Source organism: Zootoca vivipara, chromosome 10 (genome assembly GCF_963506605.1).
Source record: "Zootoca vivipara chromosome 10, rZooViv1.1, whole genome shotgun sequence".
NCBI lineage: Eukaryota > Metazoa > Chordata > Lepidosauria > Squamata > Lacertidae > Zootoca > Zootoca vivipara.
Genome location: NC_083285.1, coordinates 9,393,348 through 9,417,133, shown reverse-complemented (window position 1 = coordinate 9,417,133; position 23,786 = coordinate 9,393,348). Strand labels below are relative to the sequence as shown.

Sequence of the window (23,786 nt, the reverse complement as noted above, 5' to 3'; positions counted from 1 at the left end):
GCAAGATAGAATTATTATTTATTAAAAAAAAACAAGCCAGGTTAAGAGCAGGGAGATAAGAGTCAGTGACCAGCAGGTTAAAAAAACTAGAAATATAACTGTTTCTAAAGCAATCCAGTTGAAGACCGGGAGGAAGAGTCATGTGTCTGAAACATAAGATTACATACAATGTAGCATGATTCTGTGCATCTGCTATTACCCTTAGAAAAAAACATGATAAATCAAGGACAGCAAGCCTTATAGAGGCAACATTACTATTCCATTTATAGCTATGCACAAAAAAATGACTTGTTCTGCTGGGTTAAAACGTTTAAAAACTGGTCCTAACTAGAAACAGCCAAAACTGATGTGGACAAGATTGACCTTGCACATTTAAGACAAGCCATGAACTTCCTTGCTTACCCAACAGCCACAGTTCATCCATATATCTGACCAGAAACCAAACATCAATGACAAGGGGGAGAGCTAGGGAGGTGATTTGGAAGCACTGAGCAGGCAGCCAAGGAAACCACTTGCCAGACTGAGCAACTTTCATTCATACCTTTGGACTAGTCGCAGGCATCCCCCAACTGTTGCCCTCCAGATGTTTTGGCCTACAACTCCCATGATCCCTAGCTAACAGGACCAGTGGTCAGGGAAGATGGGATCTGGAGGGCCAAAGTTTGGGGATGCCTGGACTAGTGGAACATTCTCAATTTGAAAGATTTAGATTTCATACAAAGCAGAAGCTTGATTCCTGATCAATAAACATTACTCCACTACTGCCCCTTCTGCATAGACTCTGTACTGGAGTCTTCTCACAACATGGTGTTTCGAACTACAATTCCCATCAGCCTCAGCCAGCACAGCCAATAGTCATGGATGATAGGAACTGTAGTTCAAAACATCTGGTCAGCCCAAAGAGAAGGCTCCTATGCTATGTTTCAGATTCAGTTTAAGGTGCTGGATGAAATTTTAACATCCTTAAATGGCTCAGTTCCGATATATCTGGAGGAGTCCCCACTTATTTCACATCACCATCTCCAGTATCTGGCACTATCTTCTGGTCTGGCCAGTGCCTGGGTGGAACCCCTGAGTTCCATGAGGGATGAAAGGCAGCACAAAAATGTAAGAAATCAATAAATAATATCAATCAGAAGAACTTCTTAAGTGCATCATCTGTGAAACAATTTAAGACCACAACAGCCTGCAGGCAAACCTTCTTAGCAATTGCTCTTCAATGGAGGAAGCCTAGAGCTGATGAGCTGATTAGGCAGTGTGGGATAGGTTTTAACAGTTGATTTATTTTAGTAAATGTTATTATACTTTTTCCAAAGAACTATGTCTCTACAAATCAGATCAAAAATTGCCACACATTTCCCCCCTTTTGTACCAGTGAATCACCTCTGAAGAGCTCCCTGAGAGCAAATGAATATTAATCATTACATTTTTACACTGCTACATAGACATTAAACAACAGGGGTTTTCTTCCTGGTCCTTTCCAAAAAAACTTTTCATCCACTTGCTAGTTAAACCTTTGTAACGATTGCTTCTTCTGAAACCCATTTCACTGTGACAGGAATGCATCCTTGCTTTTTGCATTGGGAAAAGCACAAAAATACTCTTATACCACCTCCAATCCCTGGTGGATATCTGAATGTGGGGGCTTTGCAGGAGAGATTCCTATAGCAGCACGATTAAATTAACGCAAATCAGTTTTGGCACCATTTGTTGCCATGGGAAAGACTGACAGCAGCATCCACAGATGAATTAAAATTAATAGTGGCATCATCATGCCTTTTCATCTTAACTTCCTGAAATGAAGGTCATACAACTCCAAATGGACCTGATGGAACAAAGGTGCTGTCAATATCCCATTTAAGTGGTCCAATTCCCACTTAGTGGAGCTGGATTGTAGCTTTATTTTATTTTTATTTTGAATTAGCACATATATGCGTATTTGACAGAAGTTGCATTTTTAATGTTTCTGTGGAAGCAGGCTTCAAAACTAAATTTTCTACTTCTTAAAGATCTCTGAATTGCCTAAAAAGAAGAAAAAAGTACCAACAATGTACCCTGCCAATTTAGAAATAACATTGCAGTAATTTTTTCCCACTTCAGCATGTTGCTAGACATATGCTAGGTGGAGTTCCTTTAATATTATATTTGCATATTATTGCAGTACAGAGCTTTTAGCAATCCAGACAATGTACATGGGTATGGAATGCAAGCATGTTTTTAATCTGATTGTGTGGTCTCCTGAATACTGAAAATGCCATGGGTTAGAACAGGGGTTCCCAACCTAAGGCCCGGGGGCCAGATGCGGCCCAATCACCTTCTAAATCTGGCCCGCAGACGGTCCGGGAATCAGCATGTTTTTACATGAGTAGAATGTCCTTTTATTTAAAATGCATCTCTGGGTTATTTGTGGGGCCTGCCTGGTGTTTCTACCTGAGTAGAATGTGTCCTTTTATTTAAAATGCATCTCTGGGTTATTTGTGGGGCATAGGAATTCGTTCATTTCCCCCCCCCCCCCAAAAAAATATAGTCCGGCCCCCTACAAGGTCTGAGGGACAGTGGACCGGCCCCCTGCTGAAAAAGTTTGCTGACCCCTGGGTTAGAATAAAGGAGATCTTGCACATCTATTCTGCAACCCCGTGACATAGGGGTGGTGAAATGGATTTCACTGATAGGCCAGAAATAGAACTCCCCCAGTGTCACAGGCTACTTTAAAAGTGGATGGCCCTGACCACAATCTGGGACACATTTACAAAAAAATGGGACCTTATTAGGTGCTATCCTAAAGTTATTTTTTAGTCCCTCGGATGTATCTTATAGGCAATTGCACCCATACCCTTCTCTCTCTCTCTCTCTCTCTCTCTCTCTCTCTCTCTCTCTCTCTCTCGAGGGGAAAAAAGCCTGCTTGTACTATATAAATCATAACATTTCAGAAACTGTACCCTGAATCGCTAAGGTATTTTTCACAAACAATGCGGAAGTACTGGTACCCACTGAGATACTTCTTCAGAGGCAGGAACATCATTTGCTGCTTTGTGGAATTGCCCTGCTACATATCAACATTATGGAAAGTGCCTTGTGACACCATAAAGCCTAGCAAATGTATTGCGGCATGAGCTTTTGTAGACCACTGTGCATTTCAACAGGCACGGGTAGTGCTCCCCTGACCTGTAGTTGTGTATGGCAGCCATAAGGAATCAATCTAACCAGAATTTGAGGAAGGAATGGCAATGTTTTGAGGATTACAGTGGTACCTCTACTTACGAATTTAATGCGTTCCGAACGCACATTCGTAAGTCGAAAAAAATTGTAAGTCGAATCCCACAGGAATGCATTGGGAGAAAAAATTCGTAAGTCGAAGCAACCCTATCTAAAAATTCGTAAGTATAAAAAATCCTATCTAAACAGCATCCAAGATGGCGGACGGTGCTCCATTCGTAAGTAGAAACATTCGTAAGTAGAGGTACCACTGTATATGAAAAAACACTGTTCCAAGGACAATATGTTGTTATGCCTAGATTAAGTATGTAAAGATGATTCAATATAAAGTAAAATCAACAGTGACCAGATAGGGTTTAGTATAAAGACACAATGTATGATACAGAAGATATTAAAGATTAAAGGGTGTCGAGCTGAGGTGGGAGGAAGCCACATAGGTATATAGTACAGTTTCAATTAATTTGATAAACACAGAGTTTGAATTTGTTAATATGCAACTGTACAATTTTACAACTGTAACTTTTCGTTCTTGAACGATAAAATGAATAATAAATAATTAAATAATGCATGTCCAGATCAGTGCCACTGCCATGAGCACCCACATGGTTCCACAGTAGGCCAACATCTTCAAGGCTGACTCAGAAAACCACTTTCTCAGCTTCTTCCAGAGCAGCTCCTCCATCAGAGATAAATACATGACATTGAATCATCCAGAATCATGGACATCATGGACAGAAAGCATCTGTGCTATTCTATCAGGACTTCACCAAGCTCAACCTTACCACAGAAGAGTCCAACCAAGAGCTCATTTTCTGTACACTACTCTGCAGGTACATAGATATATGAGTACCGCCTTATACACGAAGCCCACTGACTGCTAAGCATATTTACATGCTTCTGCCCCAAACACACCACAAAATCCACTGGACCATAGCAAAGATCTAAGATGAAACCATATTAGGCTTGGACAGAGACTGACAACCAAAAAATATTGACATCTGGCATTCCTTAGACTACAATTACTCACCCGAAAGAGTGAAAACACGGATCAACAAGGCCAGATTGGTAACCAGGAATTATCTACCATAGGAAAGACATAGAAGCAGCTGTCGGCACCTACAGCTCCCAGGTAAAAGCTTTTGTGTATCATTAATTATCTACAGCGCATATGGGGAAAATGACACAAACTGAATTAGGCTGAACATGCTTAGAAGCTACTGTGCAACTGGAAGTACTACCTGATTAGTGTGTAACAAAACTAAGGCTTCTCTATTAACAAAAAGAAAGATATTCATATGAAGCTATTCTATATCAAGGAAACATCCCCCCTCCAAATCTACACAACAGTGTGATGTGACAAAGAAACAGCAGCACTAAGAAAAAACTTGGATGCGATAGCATATGTGATGCAACAGTCAAGATGATCCCCCGGATTATGAACTTCAGCCACAGAAAGGGCTGTTCTGCTTTTATAAATTATAGAAGGGGGAGAGGGAAGAGACAGTGGTAGGAAGAATCTCGAGTACTTTCACTCCTTTAAATTGAAGCTGCCAAGAGTCATCTAGGGAGAAAATGTCAGACAGACAAGATGGAATGAAGCTTTGAACAATACAATCAAAATCACAAGAATACTTGAGAAGGGAGAGGATAACTCTAAACCCCAGACTTGTTATTCCACTGATGAAATGCAAGCCCAAAATCAAATTAGCTTCACATTCTTCCTGCTGTGCCAAGAGGCTTATGCCGAGCAAAATTGTAAGTTGCTATAAAACAGAACCAGGATATGGAGTAAAAGGATGGGATTCATGAGTATTTAGGATCACTGCCTCAAAAAAAAACCAATAATGTACATGGAATCTTTTTGTTACAAGATTGTGTTTAGAAGCTTTCTATTCCACACTTAATTTTGGCAACAAACCCCATTACAATATCCTTTCTTTCAGCAAAAATTCTCCCAATGTTAGCTTTTAAAATAATGCACAATAATGGCCGTTTAGGAACATTACTGCCAACATTTTGGCCCCTCTTCTAAACTTACTTGACTTTATGCAACCTCCCACTGCAATCCAGCACCACCTATCTGTTCAGGAGGGGATCAAAGAGATCCTTGCGTACAGCAGAGTAATGGTACCTTGCTGCTGAGGAAGCAAATCTGGGTAAGTAGATATGTATTAGTTTCTTTTCCATGTTATCTGCCTTCTGCTCAACCTGCCACCTACAACTCTCTTGCCTTGCTCCAGCCTCAGTGACACCATATAAGGACCACGCTTGATTGCATAAAAAAAACTCAATACCCCCATAGTTCAAAGAGGAGGCAGGCAAGGAGGGAGGGAGGAGGAAGTAACATTGCATGCCTGGTTATTCCAGCCACCAACCCAGAAGACATGAAATTAGTTGCTCTCTCCAGCCACTTGGGATTTCCTGTTTCACTCCCACTCTTGCTCTGAGCCACCTGGACAAGGGCTCAGGGTTAGCAAGACTACGGGGATAAGGCAGAAGAGAAGACACTGCGTCTCTCAGGAGCAGGAGCAAGACATTGCTTATTGGGCAATAAGGCTCGGATCAATTTCAGACCTTAACAGAGAGGCAGTTTGTGTATATATGCTCATACTTTGCCTTTTATTAAAAGTTTAAATGTGGAGACATACAAAGACATCTCTATTGGAGGGGGGGATTTGTTTGGGATATTTCCCCCCAGATTAATGTGGTTATTTAGGAGCACAACCAAGCATGCTTGTGTACCTGTATATAGTTATACTCAGATTTATATACTACATTTTCCATGACATTAGCTGCTGAATGTTTTAACTTTCCGTTTACGAGTGAGATTTTTATTCCAGTGCTCACCTTTACAGCTACTTACAGACTTACCCCATTAAACAATGTTCAGCTCTCTTAATTGGGAAAATGCATGTAACCCAATATTAGACTAATCAACACTTACTATGCCTCTAACAAATTATATGAAATAAAATTTAGACAGATTAAAATAATAAGCTAGTTGAGAATGCCCGAGTCTATTTGGCTAATTGGGCAAGACAGTTGGATATTTAATAACCACATATTAGGTTGTAACAAACAAGACTAACAGTTCAGATTTGTCCTACATGCCATCTCTCAGAAATCTTCAGATTCTTGGAAATGCAATACATCTCCCCACGGCCATGTTTTGTTTCCTAGTGAACCACTGACCACCACCAGAAAAGCAGAATACTTGCTGCAAGTATGAAGATTTAATCTGTACAGAATCTGAATAGTTTACTTCCTGGAGACTGCATTATTTTAATTAATATTGTATTTGAAATAATAATTGCCAGTCTTCTTTTTGGAAATAATCAGGAGCTCTCACTTTCAATAGAAAGCCTTAAGAGGAGGCTAATATAACTCGTCTCATGAACAGACCAGTCTGGCCAATTAGTAGGAATCTTCAGTCTAATGCTGGGGTATGCAAGAAAGCATGGGAAATGGCAGAAATGGAGTTGTTTAGTGAAAGATTAGTTCAGAGTTAATCAACAGAAAACCTACCTTCTCCCATATTAATCTGCCTATGCACTTGGGCTATTTCTGGAGGTCCTATTTTGTATCCTACTTCCCTATTCCCAGATATGAGCCGAATGGATGCAGAGGATGGAGCCTTGACTGTAATGGTGCAAAGATAGTGAGATTCTTTTCTGAAAGGGGGGTGGGGAGCAGACAAAGAAACAGGCACTTGCATGGTTGCCACATTGCTAGGTTTCACACAGAAACACACGGAAATGGAGGCATCCCAAAATGTGAACAAAAAAGGGAGAATGTTTCTCAGAGATGCTGGAAAGAATGGTAGCTTATTGCTATATTAGCCCAACACTTTTCAGCTCCAACGAGTTGTCTTCATGGGTTTATCTCACTTGTTTCTTATGTTTTAATGACCTTCCAGGGCAAAGCTCCTATGGAATCTCAGGCTTTTGAGCCACTGATAAAGAAACAAATGGGATAGACCCCCGAAGAAGGCTCGTTAGAGCCAAAACACTTTAGGTTTCAGATGACAAGCTTAAGACCTTTATTTGAGGACAAAACCAATAATTAACATTTCCATACTTAATTATTTTTTATTGCTGATACAGATTTATTGTTTAGGCATATCGTTTACTGCCTTTTGTATATTTTGATTGTTTTATATGTGTTGTTTAGCATATCGCTTAGCTGCATTGAAAAGTATGGTGGTTCAGAAATTTCAAATAAAATGAAATGTCAATGACACAAGATTTTTTGTGAACCTTCTTTGGAATATATAGCTCTCCTATATGCAGCCATGAAAGAGAGCTCATTTTTAATAGTGTACTCATAATATATTTGGGGTATATATAGGGTTGCCATATTTTGAAGAGAAAAAAAGAGGATGCTATGACAACTCTCATTTTAAATACTCCTACTATATGTAGACTACAGAAGCTGTGATATATTACTAAGGGGGCCAGGAGAAGAGAAGAGGAAAGCAAGTCTTCAACAACCAGTTACCATATGTCTTTGTCTCATCCTGAAAGTTTAGCCAGAGACACTTTGGCAAATTTTTAAAATCCACCCAGACAGAAATTTTACCCTAGAAAGAAGACGTGACCTGAAAAAAGAGGGTACATGGCAACCCTAAGCCCAGGCTATCTGTTGCCGAGATATATTTCTGTCATCAACTGGCAAGTGCCAAGCAATTAATAGTACATCGATTTTGAGAACTGAGGCTGTTTTTGTTTTTTGAAATGTAGTGTTAACAACATACATGGCACTTTACAGAGTAATATAAACCAGTACAGTTTGCAATCTAAATTTTGAAAGTAAGGGAAGGGAAGGCCAGAGTAAACGAGGGAGATACAAGGAAGTGTACTTGAGAAATTTAGGCTTCATTTAAGTTTAGGATTAGGTGTTAAGGCCAAAAGCTCCAGACCTCAAAAGGGGCTTGTTGTTAAAGAATGAATCACTGGATATTGTTAGAGGCATTTTCTGTGCTGCTCTAAACCCTCTGTTTGCCATCTTGGTAGCTGCAGCACATGGAGGTGACATCTCCAAGGACTTGCTCAACCACGATCAGGGTAAAATCATTTGGGTGTGCGGTAATCTTGAAAGAGACTCTTATTCCCTCCGCTAAATACAGATAACCATAAGCAAACATGCTCATCAACTTTAGTTTCAAATATCTAAGGCTGCTGCACATCAAGAATGTCAAATACTCGGAAGCTCAACAGAAATTGGCTGGCTCCGTTTCTTAAAGCAAGTCTATAAATGAGAGGCATGGGGCTTCAAACAGCACTGTGCTCCATAAGGGGGGCTCAAAGCAGCGGTTCACCTGGTACGTGTCCCAAAGCCTTATGGTGCACCGCAGGGGAACTTCTCTCATCAACAAGTTATTCATCCAGCGGAAAGCAAACTGAAGGTATTTCACCTCGTGTTGCTCTAAGTGTCTGTGCACTTGCTCTGAAAGAGAAAAATTGAAATAAGTTTACCAAGAGGGCTCTATGCAGCATTAATCACAAGCAGTTTAAAACACACACACACACACCAAATTCAACATTATATAACCAAGCAATTTCCTCCAAAGAGGCCCTAATAGAAACAGCAAGTAAATTTTACGCCAGCATTGTAGATGGCGTTCAAAAGGATCTATTGACAGGTTCAGTGATGAATATTTTCCATATATTTAAATAACTGGATGAAAATCGTGCTGCATGTGCAGAGTTTTAATACAGCTACTTGTTTCTGGCACACTGATTTAGTCCCAAGTTTGTCCTAGTGCTTTTAAATAAAAAATAAAATGTGACATTGTTAACTTGTCATTTGAGAATGTATCAGCTGCATGAACACAGGATGGAATTGTAGCTTAAAAACCAAGCCATGAATACATTATCTTTTTTTAAAAAAAGTTTCTCATTAAAAGGCAGAATTTATTTTTCTTTTCACTGCATACACACCACTAAAAACAAGCTACGGGGAGTTGAGAGTTACTTATGATTCATGTGAACATGTGTGTTTTAAAATTAAAGCAGCATTGAGTATCCTCCTTAAAATAAATACTCCAAGTAAATAAATAAATACATATAAACAAGCAACCCAACAACCAAAATTTCTGGTAGATCTGCGATGGAATGGTGGTGAGGCCCAAAGAGATTTGGCCTCTGAAGAATCGGTACTACAATTTATCCCTACATTGCTTCTCAATGGGGTTCCCCATCCTCTCCTAAGTTTTTAAGACAGCAGTGGGTAACCTCCAAACTGCATGCCCATTTAGGTTTGGCAGGGTTTCTAATTTGGCCTGTGAGGCCGTTTCCCCCAAGGTACACCCACCTGCCACAAACCTGATGTCAGATATGAGGTTAGTCGAGACCCAGCTGCACAGAAAGCATTGGGAACCTTGCAGAGCATTCTTGATGGTTTCTTGGCAAGCAGGGCTTGCATTTGACACCTCTTAAACGGGGCTCCAGATGCAAGTCTCGTGAGAATCAATTCCCTATCAGAGCTTCCAAGTGTAGCTGGTCCCTGATGGAACTGGGTTTTGCGGACAGTGCCAATGAGATGATTAGCAATGGCTGCAAAGTCCACTTTGCAGTCCCTCCCATCCAAGTGGACCACTAGGGGAAGCAGAGAAAGAGCCCCCCTTACCCCTGGTGTGCCAACACTTCTAAGAAGAAAGGCAAGACATAAATAACACACACACTAAGCAGGGGTTTCCCACATTCTATACGAAGCATAGAAGCCTGGGATTTTATCTTAAATTTCTAACATGCACAGCACCTTCTCTACAAAGAAATTGTATAGCGGTGAGAGAGAAGCACCACTACCCTTTCCCCCCACATGCAACCCTTATGTGTTATCATAGGTGCCAACTCCCTGGGTGCCTGAGCGCTCACAAAATTCCCCATGAAGGGGCCAGGAACCCACAACTTTTGGTGCCATGGCTATGCACGCTGCATAGCACCCACGGCTCTGGGCACCCACGGTTACAAGGCCAAGTTGACACTCCTGCATGTTACAGAGCACAAGCATATATGCAGCAAGTCTTGAATGTGTACCTGCCAAAACTGATGGAGCTGCACTTGTCTCAGAAAGGCCACCATCCAAGCAACAACTGCTGCTCAAAGCTAAGAATTAGAAAAAGCCTACATTTGCCCTTAGCAAATATAGTAGGAAATGTAAAGCAGTGAGATACGATGGAGCATTTAACTTGCTTAAGAATGTGTCATAGGCAGGCACAAATACCGTAGGTTGACAAATTTGCTGTATCGCGTTAGATTTAGAAGTTATTTCAAGCTAATTGAAGCATTTACTCAGGGGTAAATGCAGCAGCTACTCATAAATAGTAGATTCCATAGCTGCTGCATATTTACTTCGGATTATTGGAAAGCCTTTGAAAATAATGAAAAGCTCCAAACTGGGGAAACATATTTCAACTCATTTTTTAAAAAATACAAATTTAAGCATACTGAATTTTCTGTGGGCTTGCCTCTATTTCTCCCTAACATGTTGAAAAATGGACCACTAAGTGCAAAGCTTTATTTGCAATTTATTTTACAATCTATTCAGAGACAAAACGAAAATGCACAGGCTGAAAAGATTCATTTCTCCTTTCTTATAAGTAATTGTGAACAGATGTTATTTCACCGATAAAGGTAATTTGTCTGGCAATAATTCCAAATTTAAATTTTCCATTTCACTGATAGTAAGCATGCAGATGTAATGAATGACTCGGCAGATGTAATTATTGCCATCTTTCAGACTTAAAAGTATTTTTTCATAAAATACTGATGCAGCAGTTTGCAATAATAAAATTATGCTAAATCTTCAAGAAATAATAGTTCTTGTATCAAAAGAAATAAGGGGTGAATTTGTTTAACAGTCTTCTCAGCACTTAAAAAAAAACTTATACTAACCTATTGAAAATGTGCTGATACAGGTCTTTCCATTTTTTAAAAATGTTACACATGCATATTTTATACCATGGATTTATGTGTGTTCAGGCTTATTAAACAACATGTTTATGCAAAATGCACTGTGTGTTGGTACCAAGAAGCATAATCATTACATACTCCATTCTTAAGTAGAATATCACGAAATAGTGTTTGCTAAAAATGACACCCTGCTTCCAGATGCTAAGTAAGTTTCTTTCATTACATCAGATGCTTCCCTAAATTCCCATCTCATGGGTCGCTACAGGATGAGAGTAAACATAGGGATGAGACACAACCGGGGGGAGGGGGGAGGAAAAACACATAGTCAAGGGGAAATGGACACATCCTCCCCCTTTCCTGGGAAACATTGACCCTGAGCATAGCTGTCAAGTTTTCAGTTTTCTCGCGAGGAAGCCTATTCAGCAAAAGGGAATTTCCCTTTAAAAAGGGGAGCACTTGACAGCTATGATGCTGAGTCAGGCACAGCAATGCGTCAAGGATCATCACAGTGGGGGCAGCCACAGGGATAACCCACAGCAACGCGTGGGAGGGTCAACTAGTTTGCTATATGTTTGCTTCTTCTACTGTTTGTTTGTTTGCTTGTTTGTTTGTACGCTTGTTGGTTGGTTGGTTGGTTGGTTTCCGTTTTATAAATGTATTTATTTTAAAACAATAAAGATGAAGTATAATAAAAAATAAAAAATAAAGCTTCCTAATATAAGGCTGCTTTCAGATGTCTTCTGAAAGTTGTGTAGTTCTTCATCTCCTTGACATCTGACGGGAGGGCATTCCACAGAGCACCACTGCCAAGAAGGTCTTCTGCCTGGTTCCCTGTAATTTCGCTTCTCACAGTGAGGGAACCAACAGAAGACCCTTGGAGGTGGACCTCAGTCTGCAGGCTGAATGATGGAGGTGGAGACACTCCTTCAAGCATACTGGACCAAGGCAGTTTAGAGCTTTAAAGGTCAGCATCAACACTCTGAATTGTGCTAGGGAACCCTCCTATTGATAGTCTTTGTCTTCCTCTCATTACAAAGATCTACAATCATGAGACAGTCCTGCTTGTTTACCCCTGGCACTCCAAAAAGCCCTTCTTGGTCATCACCTCTGAAAAACAAGATTTCCTAGCTTAACCTTTCTCCAAAAGTCCATTATGACTTAAAATATGGTACTACTAGACAAAAAAAGAAAAGAAAAAAGTCATTCCAGTTCAACCTCAAATAAGTTTTGTCCGTGTTGAACTTCCCCAAAAGACAAAGTTATTTTCAATCGATACAATTGTTTAATGAGGCAGTAAAATCTTCTTGTAAGATACTGAACCACTGAGTTCCATAAAACATGCAGAAATATCTCACAGCCTAAGGTTGGGGAAAGGGCTTGCTATTTCATACAAGACGCTGAATTTAGTTCTAGGGCTGTAAAACTGAGCCTCTAAATCATCCAACTTTAAAACACCTTAGAAAAGTAATTAAAATTGTTTTTCCTGTAATGCTTGGCATGCGATTTAAAACAGCTTTACTGAATTACTGTAATCACATTTCTTATAAATATTGTAAAATAACAAATCCTTTGAAATTGAAAGCTTAATCCACAGAGTTGGAAAACAATTCCCTTAGAAGATGAGAAGAACAGGTTATTCTGAAGATCCTACATTTATTATAATACATATGTGGTCCTCACAATACTGTATATGACTGAAAAAACAAATGCCCAGAGCAAGGATTTATTCCAACAAGGTTATGGATAAAATTCTGTCCTCACTTGGAAATCAAGAATGCAGAAACTCTGAGACATCCAACAATGTTAAGTAACCCTTTCAGAACTTCCCAGATCATGGTCCTTAAAAGAGAGGTCTTTTAATAGAAAACACCAGAGGGAGAAAGGGGTTAGGAAAGAAAAGGCACTTAAACCTGTATGGGAAACTGTTTATAGAACTTTCTATTAAACTGTATGTATTGACATTAATAGAAATAAAGGGCTCAATCCAAAGAATTAGCTTCCATTCAGCATCTGCAGGGCAAAATGAAAAAGGCAATTTCTCCTTCCCCCTGCACCACCTGTGATGTTGTTCTGGACTCAGGTCCCCAACCCTCTAAAGCAGATTCAGCAGGTGAAAGATGCGGGAGGATTGGCAAAAAATCATTCCCCTTTTCAGTCTCCAGGAGGGTTATATAATCCAGCAGTCCCAAGAATGCAAAGAGCCCATTGGATCCAATTCAAAGTAATGTATGCTTATTCAGAATGGTGTTGTTGTTTTTTGTTGTTTTGATTTTTTTGAGGAAAAGAGAAAGTTGGGTGGCTGAATACTGTACCTAAAATCTCAGCTACATGAAAATCTTGGGAGTGCTGCATTTTTGCCTAGGGGCACCTGTCACTTCCATTCTTTGGGAAAGCAGCTTCCCAGTATGAACCAGGAACCTATGAAAATGACTGAATGAACGACGAGACCGTTCTTTCTAACATATATGTGCATGTGTTTGTGTGTCCTGTTCCAGCCATTCCATTCTATTCCATTCCCCCTCAACCTTCCACCCAGTTGCCAATGTCCCCCCCCCTTTTTTCGGATACTCAATGCCATTGAGTTACTATGGGTCTGCTTGGAGGGTTTTTCCCATTTTTTTATATGCTCTGCAAACGTCTTGAGTTACTCCAAGTCTACTGATACCTCTTCTTTCATGCATGGACACTGTACTTTTGCCTGTCGAGGCATGAATATACAAGTAGGACACTGTAACCAAATGTTGCACGCTGGAATGCTTCTGGATAGGGTTCCAGCCAGTTCCCATCCACCCTGTGTTTCCTCCCTCCTGCCTCCCTCCCCAAAAAAACTAGTCAGCTGGCATTTCATGCCCACTGAGCATGTTCAGTCCTCAATGTAAAACAACCTAAGCCCCCAGCCCTGCTTTTCTGACAACAGAGAACTGGGGACTAATGGATCAAGCTCTGATTTCACTGCATTTTGCTTTGCCTTCTCTTCCCATTAGGCACAGCTTGAGATTTTAACTTTAACTGATTGCAGCATTTGAGAACTGGAAGGGAGGCATCTATATTCCCCCATCACCCCCTGCGTCTGCCACTAGGGCTGGGTTTCTGAGAGACAGCACCACCAGCCACCAGCCAGTGAGAAAGTCCTGGCCTGTGACAGATCTAGCTGTGTCAACAGAGACTCTGCCACAAAATGGCATTCATCGGACCATCAGATAACTGGTGTGTTTGTTTGTGTGTGTGTGTGACTTGTGCCATGCTGCAGTGATGGTTGTTTCACTGTCTGTTTCATCATGCTGCAAATACATTGCAAACCGCTTTGAGAATTTCAATCACTAGGTGGGATGTAAAGACTGCTAAATAAATAAACTTATTAAAACCACAGATCAGTCACCTTTCCATTCTGCCAACAGGCTTTTCTGGCTGCTGGTTATCATCAGCTTAACTTTGTGACAGGTGCAGAAGTTGCAGGGAAGCTAAGTAGCATGTGGAGGAAAGATCTTATCCTTTGAGAATAAAGCCATATTTTCCAGTTGGCTGGCTACATCTAATAACCAAGCCATAAATATTTCCAACCTCACATATTTTAGGCAAACATCAGGGATGATTAACATAAATATTCATTTATCATTCCACTTTTTCATTAAAGCACTTTTCCATCTAACATTCCCGCCCCCCACTTACACCCTCTTTCCATCTTAGATTGTTCTAGCGGAGCATATTTGTCACCACGTATCAACCTCCTGTTCTTCTTAATTCAAGCCTTGCTATCTTCATTAACCAGTTATGTTAAGACGTGCAGTGATTGTTCCTTATGTACAAATAAGCTTGCCAATGGTTTGGGCAAGTACATAAGGCAAGATTCCTACCAACAGGCACATACACACAGAGAAAGCTAAATAAAAATAAAAATCCGTCTTCTAGAGTTTGTACTACGGCTGCAAGAGCAGGAAACCAGGATACTTCTGAATATTCCACCCATTCCTTTAACCCAGAGCTAGAGCCGTATTTAATTTCAAGCATGGGTAAACTTCCAACCAGATCTCTGGGTTGGAGTACAAGGGCTAAATGAAGAGCCAGGAAGCAAACTGCCTCCCTTTTGCAACTTAAGAGATAGCAGCACACCTTGCCACATAATTGGACTATACAACTCAGTATTGTCATCACTGACTGGGAGAGGCACTCCAAGGAAACAAGACAAGAGCCTTTCAGTCCTATTTGGAGATGCCACAGAGAGACTTTTGCAAGAAAAGCCTATGATCTACTGCTGAAAAATGGCGCTTCCCATGCAATACATTTATAACAAGGGTGTCATTCGTGTGAGGAAAGATCGCACCAATGCTTTTTGCAGACAACAGCTGCTAACTAGCAAGTTATTTGCAACTAGGCATATTAAATAGCTTTCTTTGCTGGCAACTCATGCATTTCATCACCATCAGGTATGTGACTGTTCACCTCTAAGCACAGCCAATGTCACTATCAACGATCTAGATTGTTAAAATACAAGCAAGCAAATATATAAATTGTAGCAGTAAATGCTGCTGCAACAAAGCTTACACTGTGCATAATGAAACAATAGAAATCATCTTCCTAATAAGTTTAGCCACTGTTGAGTTACTTGCGTAACAGCATTTTTTGACACACACACACACACACACACACACACACACACACACACACACACACACAACTGACAGGCAGTGTCACAAATATATGCTTAGTTCTGCTCAGCATCGCTGTGCTCATTAATTTAACGAACTATCAAGAGAATATGCTTAGAATGGGCAAGCACTATCTCTCAAATTTCATTTAATTAAACTCTGCTCCAGCATTATGACAGTCAGCATTTCATGATGGGAATTGTTTTAAGGATGAAGGTAGAAAATGTTTCAAAGTAGTCCTGCGAAAAACATGAAAGCATAATCTAAAATTACCCTCGTACCCGCTGTAATTTATCTCCAATATTAAAGATGTTATTTCCAAAGTTGGTAATTAATTGGATTCCACAGAGAAATTATTCAGACATTCCTGATAGCAAAACGATACACAAAGGCACAAAACATAGTGCCAAAGGACAACTATAAACAACCACTGCGACTCTCCCGAATTACTACAATCATTGAGCTTAATGTAAAATGAATGCTGGCTGGCTTTTGTATGTAGCCATTAGTCTGCAGCAAAAAAGATTGGCATTGGATTTTGATTACATTGCCTTAATAAAAAGTAATGAGAGTGGCTCATGCTCTGGTGACTTTCCTTTAAGTGATACAGTGCAGTAAGTTTGCAAAAGGCCACTATGCCACAAGTTGATTAAGGGTGACACCTCGCCTGAGAAAGGCCACATTATGGTAGAGATGGATCACTGCGCTGGTATTGCCCAGGCAGCTAGCAAAGCCTTCTAACTAAACACTTTCAACCAAGCCACGTCCAGTCTTGCTTAGCTTTCAAGACGTACCGTCAATTCGGCTAACCAGTTCTTCCAGCATTTTCACTTTCTTCTGAATACCAGGCTGAGCAAAGGTGTAGTTATCCTAAGGAGACAAGATCATAAAGCAAGCAAGTTGACATCTTTGTCATGAACACAGTTGCTTAAAAAAAAGAACCAGCTGAATGAATGTCTTGCTGGCAGCTGACTTCAACCTTGCAGAATGACTAGCTGAGAGTGGGTAAGATTACCATTCAAAACACAGTAGGTATCTCAACAGAGGCTCTGTCCAGCTTGCTTAAGTAAAACATGTCTTTTGGAATTATCATGCAAAGATGGCCACAGTTCAGTTTCCTTTCAGTGGCTGTGGGGAGAGACATGATAAACTACCCAAGAACATCAGACATTCCCAAGAATGTAGCATCCCGAGTATTGCTGACTACAACTCCCATCACCCCAACCTTTGGTAATCCTGGTTAAGGTTATATGAGGAGTCCAACAACTGGCGGGCCACAGGTAACCCACTCTTATGTATTTTAAAAATCTGGAAACTCCCCGGTTGATAAATTCCATAGCATAACTTTTCACCATGGGTAGCAAACCTGCAGGCCATATTAGGCCGACCACACCACCACCACCACCACCCCCGGTCCCCTAATCTAATCTACCGTGTTTCTCCGAAAATAAGACACCGTCTTATATTTATTTCCCCCCCCCAAAAAAAACCCCACTATGGCTTATTTTCAGGGGATGTCTTATTTTTTTTAATTAAGTATGGTACACTTTAACCTACAAGGTTAAACTGCCTATCACTATGTCTTATTTTCGGGGTATGGCTTATATTCCTCGAATGCTTAAAAATCCTGCTATGGCTTATTTTATGTCTATGTCTTATTTTCGGTGAAACAGGGTACTAGATTGCCCTTTGATTCCCTGCTTTTGAAGCTCCCTGGAATAATTGGGAGGGGGCAAATTCAAAAGCTCTCACTGGCTTACATCTGGGTGGGATTGGGATACAGATTGCTTCTTCTCCCAGCTCACAAGATCTCTCATCTCCACTGAGGAGCTGAGACAGGCAGCAGACCGCCAAGCTCTCCATCCCAGTCCTACATCAGGATACAGGTCACTTGCCAGGTCAGCAGGGGAAGGAGCAATTCACATCCCATAAAAAGTGCACATCCTCATGTGAGCATGTTGTGTGTGCATGCATGTGTGTGCAACATGTCTGCAGCATATGCATATGCCAGCTGTAGGTATCTACAAATAGGTTCTTAAATTTTGCTCCATTGAGTTATTGGTAGTAATCAGAAAGGGATCAGATCAGACCAAAAATAAAATAAAATGGAGAAAATTATTTCCATCAGTAAACAAAAATGAAGAAAATATACAAACTTGGCAAAAACTCAAATATAATAAAATGTATGAATAAAATATAAGAAAGCAATTCATAAATGGAAAACAGTATTAAATAGGCAAACAATAATATGTATTCAAACAGCATGTATATTAATAAGCCATAAAACTTCCACCAGTCCAAACTTGTTAAAAGCTTACTAAATTCCTAGCCTTATAGCAGTTTAACCTACAGATTAAGGGAGGGGAGGGGTTATAGCTACAAATTCAAGCAGGGATCCATAAAACTAGCTTCTGTGCTATCAGGGGGAAGTTGAGAAAGCTGAGTCCAGGATCTACCGTAGTGCAGGCATCCCCAAACTGCGGCCCTCCAGATGTTTTGGCCTACAACTCCCATGATCCCTAGCTAACAGGACCACTGGTCAGGGAAGATGGGAATTGTAGTCCAAAACATCTGGAGGGCCGAAGTTTGGGGATGCCTAATCTAGTGTATAGGATCAAGCAAAGTACAAATGGAAACTAAACACAGGCAAAAAAATAAATAAAAGGAAAACATTTTTAATCGGAACAGTGAAGTGTGTGCCACACAAGGGAATAAACAGAAAACGAACTGAAAATCAAAACCTATGAAAACTGCATCTATTCAAAACTGTTCATCAGCCAAAAAGTCAAGCCCCTGATGGTGAATTCAGAGAAAATGGTGACAAGCCGCTTCCAAACCTAAGCTAGGGATTTGCTACAAGGAAAAAACAAAAAACAAAACTTCTCTCTCAGAGAGAGCAAAAAAGTGAACTGGTCTCCAAAGGCTTCAGAATATGCAAAAATCTATTAGAAAAACTTGAGTCTAGGCAAAAATACAATTAAAAAAAGAAAAAGGAGTGAGCTCTAGCACTGAATAGAATCTCTTTTTGGTCCCTGCTGAAACCCAAACTTGTCAGCATTGTGATTTGTCTTTTTCTCTCAACTCATTTTTTCTCACCCGGATGCAGTTCAGTTGGTTAATGGCAGGAAATGGAACAAACACCTTCAGAAACACTTTTCCATTGTTTCTTGGGTTGATGCAGTCCTAAGTCTTATCGAGGGACAGGAAGACTCACAAAAGTCACCCAGCATGGCTATCTGCAAGGAGTAACTTCTTCACACTGGTGCATTATCTTACCTCAACTAAGGCCTTGTCAGAATTTGTGCTTCTCACATTCCAAAAAGAGGTGGGGAAGCAACTCTTAAGGTACTGTATATTCCTGCGTATAAGACTACTTTTTAACCCAGGAAAATCTTCTCAAAAGTCGGGGGTTGTCTTATACACTGGGTCGTATTTCTTATATGGCGAGTATATCCTAAACTCTATATTTTAACTGGAAAAGTTGGGGGTCGTCTTATACGCCGGAGTATACGGTATGTATTCAGGCCTGCTTCACTCATGAGCCAGTTGACCAGTTTATCTTCCATTCCACTGCACAGTTTCTAGTGTGCTCATCTTCACCATAGAGATATTCACCCCCAAAATTGAGCTCAGTAGCAGTTGCCCACGTACCACAGGTATGATGAGCCTAAAGGAGCTGGTAAATTGGAACACTGTCCTCAGGCCAAAAAAGGGTTAGATTTTCCCATTTTCCTAAAATTATTTCCCCAAGAGTTTGAAGCTTCATATGCCCTACGTGGCATAATGCAGAAGCAGTCCTTAAATAAGAAAGGTGCAAGAAATGGCCTTTTCTTCAAAGTATCACATATTCTTGACAACACATCTGTTTTCTTGATAACTTGTTATGTATAACAAGCTTAAACATTCTGCACAACACTATTTACAATCGGAGCGGAGCAAAACAGTTTTTGTGCTCTGAAAGGGAATAATGGCCACAAAGAAATTGGAAGCTCTGATCGTAAGTGGTGAAAATAATTGTACCCTGCTCCCAGGTAACTCTGCAAGATCCAGTTTCTTTTTTCAGTGCTTCAGAACAGAATAATATTTGAGCCACATTAAAGCTTCCACTCCGCTAACCACTTACCAAGCCTAATTCCCCATCTTAAATCCTCACATGTTTTACAAACCAACCTTTCGACAGGAAGGCACATTTTCTGCAAATGAGGAAACTTCAGAAAGGAATGGCAACAAAAACAAAGGGAGTGTTTCAATGCGGTCAGCGACGACTTGCAGTTAGCAAAGGCAGTAAGGTACACCTGTCAATAGCTTAATAAAACTGGCAGTGAAGCGTAAAGCAGCCACAATCTCCCTCTGCCCCCACAGGGTCCCAAAATGTATTCACAAATGAATCCCTGATTCATTATGAAGTAGGTGGTGCTCTGTGCAGAAACTGAAACTTGGCTCTTGGTTTTTGGAGCACTTCTAAGTTATTGGCCATTCGTCTTTGGACCTGTGCATTTTCATGAGCATCAGTGAAGGCAATGAAAGAATCCTTTTCACAAGGTAAGCCAACCATGTGTAACGGACTGCCATACAGACCAGGATTATTTCTTCTTCTTCCCAGCATGCTTCCTGGACAAAACTGTATAACAGCCCTGCTGAATGTGACCAAAGACTTGCTGGTATCTATAGTCCAACATCCTTTTCCCTCCACTGACAAATCAAATGACTCTGGGGAAGCCTACAAGCAGGATATGAGGAAATAGCCCTCTGTGTTGCTTCCCAACAGTTGGCATTCAGAACTGCTTTGTGTCTGATCCTGGAGAAAGTGCATAGGCATCATGACTAGTTGCCATCAATAACCTTATCCCAGATCACACTGGTTTGCTACTTACAACTGTTCCTGGACTTGGAAAGCTTGACTGCAGTGACCATGCGCTGTTGACTTCAAGGATAGATTACTGCAATATGCTCTCTATGTGGGGCTGCCCTTGAGGATGTTTCAGAAGCTGCAGTTTGTGCAAAATGCAGTGGCTAAGCTGTTATATGACAACCTACCAGAAGCGTGTAACACCAATCTTGAAAGAACTGTATGGTGCGCTTGTGTTAACATATAAAGCATAGGCAACCTGCCAAGAAGGGAATAAGACCCTCCAGCTGAAAATGTTTCCCCCCCCACACTCCTAAGCAACAGAATGAGCAGCTGCAGGGAGTTTATTCCTGCCAAAAAGAAACCTGCCAATTAACACAAGACTCCACAGATGAGAAGCAAGTTATGAAGACTGTTTGGCCTCATCTCTGACCAGAAACGCTCACAATAAAATAGCAATCTTATCAGAATAATCTACTTTTAAGAAAAGAAAACTGTTCACCAACATGTGGAAAAACAATATGTTTTCAATCAAGCTCAAGAAAGGTTGTACTGGCGCACATCGGGAAGGAGAACCAATTTCAAAATGTACCTCATAAATAGCAATGTCCTGTTTACATTTCACATTTTTTTAAATACAGTGGCATCTACTGCCCTATTCTTTTTCAACACCCTTAATGCTGTTATTGGTCACAATGCTAATCAGTTATCCCAATGGTTAGAGAAGGGGAAATCAATTTTACCTGAATGCCATCAAGCAGTTTACTCATGCACCAGAAACTGTCAGCTTCAATGTTCTGCAGCACTTCGGCGGGCAGACTGGAAACATCAAAATTTTCCACTTCTTCTTCTGTTTGGTAAAAGGGAGAGGGGAAAAAAGATACACAAATGAAGTGCACGGAATAAACAAAAGCTTTACACACATATACAAGATAGAGCAATCACTAACCTTATCTATAAACATTAAACCGTATGACCTTTACTAAGGACTAAAAGCACTATTCAGCTAAACCTGGTGGTTTTGAACAATCATTCACCCCTGATATTAGAAATGCACAGGAGCTTAAAAAAAATCAAATCAAATCAAATCCACTGTGGAAACTTAAAGGACTATGGCACACCCACCATAAAAATCTGAAAATGCATGAAATCTATCCACAACTAATTCCAGTCCATTTCACATCACAACTTCCAAGGGCCAACCAAGATCACCCTCTTAAGATTACGTGTGTTGAGTTAGGATTTCAAGGCCACAGAGAGATGCAGAAGTGTCAAGAGAAATATCACACCTCTAGCACTTGGGGACACATATTTGCTGCAGTATACACAGAGACCCTACACTGAAGGACAAGTTCCAGTTATGTTTTCTGCTCCAAGCCCTAACAGAACAGCAAACAAGTGTGAATAGATATCAGCAATGAATAAGTTTATCAGAACTGTAATTGCTGCAAAATTAATTGATATAAAGTTACATTCCTCCCACATCTGCAATCTACAGGTGTCCAACCCCACCCTCTGGAAAAATAATGAAATGTTTGTTAAGTGGCAGTTGTTGCTTAGCTTAGATTTACTTTTACTAGTGATGGCAAAGAAAAGATATCAAAACCAATCTTGATAGCTGTTTTGACCAATGACGTACTTGAGACTCTAGACTAAATTTACAATTCAATCCAGGCTAAGCAAACCCAAGTGTGCCTGAATCTGAATGAGTCTGTGACCCCAAGATCTGTTTTCCTGCCAAATAGCAACATACCTCAATTTCCATATGCGAAACCATGGTAATAATAAAGTAATTTTTCTTATGTCACAGAGTAATGGTGCATTTTAGAACAGCTGCTGCACAGTCAGTGAGGTGAGCCCCAAGTCAGGACAAAACCAGACCTATAGTTCTGCTTTATGTTCAGCAGGCTTGGCAGGAGCAAGGTCTATATTGGCTAGCCAATGCTAAAAAGTGAATGGTCTAGAAAGAGGAGGGCAACCAAGATGATCAAGGCTTGGAAACCATGCCTTATAAGGAACAGTTGACGGAGCTGAGTATGTTTAGCCTGAGAAAGAGGAGACAGAGAATATATGATAGCCATCTTCAGATATCGAAAGGATTCTCACATGGAGGAGGAAACAAGCTTATTATCTCCTGCTCTGGAGGGTAGGACTTGAACCAATGGCTTCAGGTTACAATAAAGGAGATTCTGACTAAACATCAGGAAAAGCCTTCTGACAGGAAGAGCTGTTCAACAGTGGAACCTCAGGAGGTTGTGGACTCTCCTTCCCTGGAGGTTTTAAAGCAAAGGCTGGATGGCCATCTCCCATGGAAGCTTTAGCTGAGATTCCTGCATTGCAGGGGGCTGAACTAGATGACCCTTGGAGTGCCTTCCAATTCTGCAATTCTATGATTCTATTCTATGACCTGATTCATACCAGACATTTTTGCCTGGCTGGAATGCTCCCAATAATGCATTTTGTTTGTCCGGTTGGCAAACAGAAAGGAGTGTGGGTATGTACAGAAACTATCTTACTATGCAAAGGGAAAATCTACATTAATTGCTCTGCTCACTTTTGCCTCCGGTCCTCACTGCCACTACAGCCCTGAGAAAGCTGCCCAGTAGGGAATGAACCTCTCAAGCTCAAGAGGGTTCCCCATTCCTGTGGAAAAGGGAAGAGAAATAATTCTGAGAGGCTGTGTTTGCAGATACCTCTTAGCCTGATGATCCATCTAGCATTCAAACAAAAAGAATGTCCAAAGTGTGCAAATGTTACTCCTCTGGCCTTAAAAAAAGGTTTCAAAATCTTAAGAACTACCTAGCTCCACAGTGCAATCAGAAAGTAAACTCTGGGGGGTGTTCAATCAGAGTGGTTAGTTATTTGCCCCATTTTGTCTTCTACCTCAAATTTCAGCTAAGACTGTCAGCGTTCTGCTGGCTGGGCCTGTATATTTAACTGGTTCTTATCAGGCAAGAATGAGCAGGTGGAACTCTTTCATCTTCAGCCACAAAGACTCAATTGAGGAGGAAAGGCTTCATCTGCTGGTTTCTGGCCATTATATCCTACTAGATGGCACAGGAATGCTACCGGAGAAAAAGCTGTCAACTGTAAATTCACTAGCAGATCTGCAGAGCACAGAGGGAGGGAGAGTGTGTAGAATATGATGAGCAATCCATACAG

At 40.7% G+C, this 23,786-nt stretch overlaps 1 protein-coding gene across 3 annotated transcripts in view; it reads right to left on the bottom strand.

Moving 5' to 3' along the window:
* TBC1D22A (TBC1 domain family member 22A) overlaps positions 1 to 23,786 on the bottom strand; it is a 116,011-nt gene that overhangs the window by 40,289 nt on the left and 51,936 nt on the right. For all 3 annotated transcript variants that reach the window (XM_035128569.2, XM_035128570.2, XM_035128568.2), the window contains 3 exons: positions 21,368 to 21,474; positions 16,570 to 16,645; positions 8,534 to 8,661 (listed from right to left, as the gene is read on the bottom strand). In XM_035128569.2, the coding sequence (XP_034984460.1) occupies positions 8,534 to 8,661; positions 16,570 to 16,645; positions 21,368 to 21,474 (311 nt within the window). The remainder of the gene's footprint in view (positions 1 to 8,533; positions 8,662 to 16,569; positions 16,646 to 21,367; positions 21,475 to 23,786) is intronic.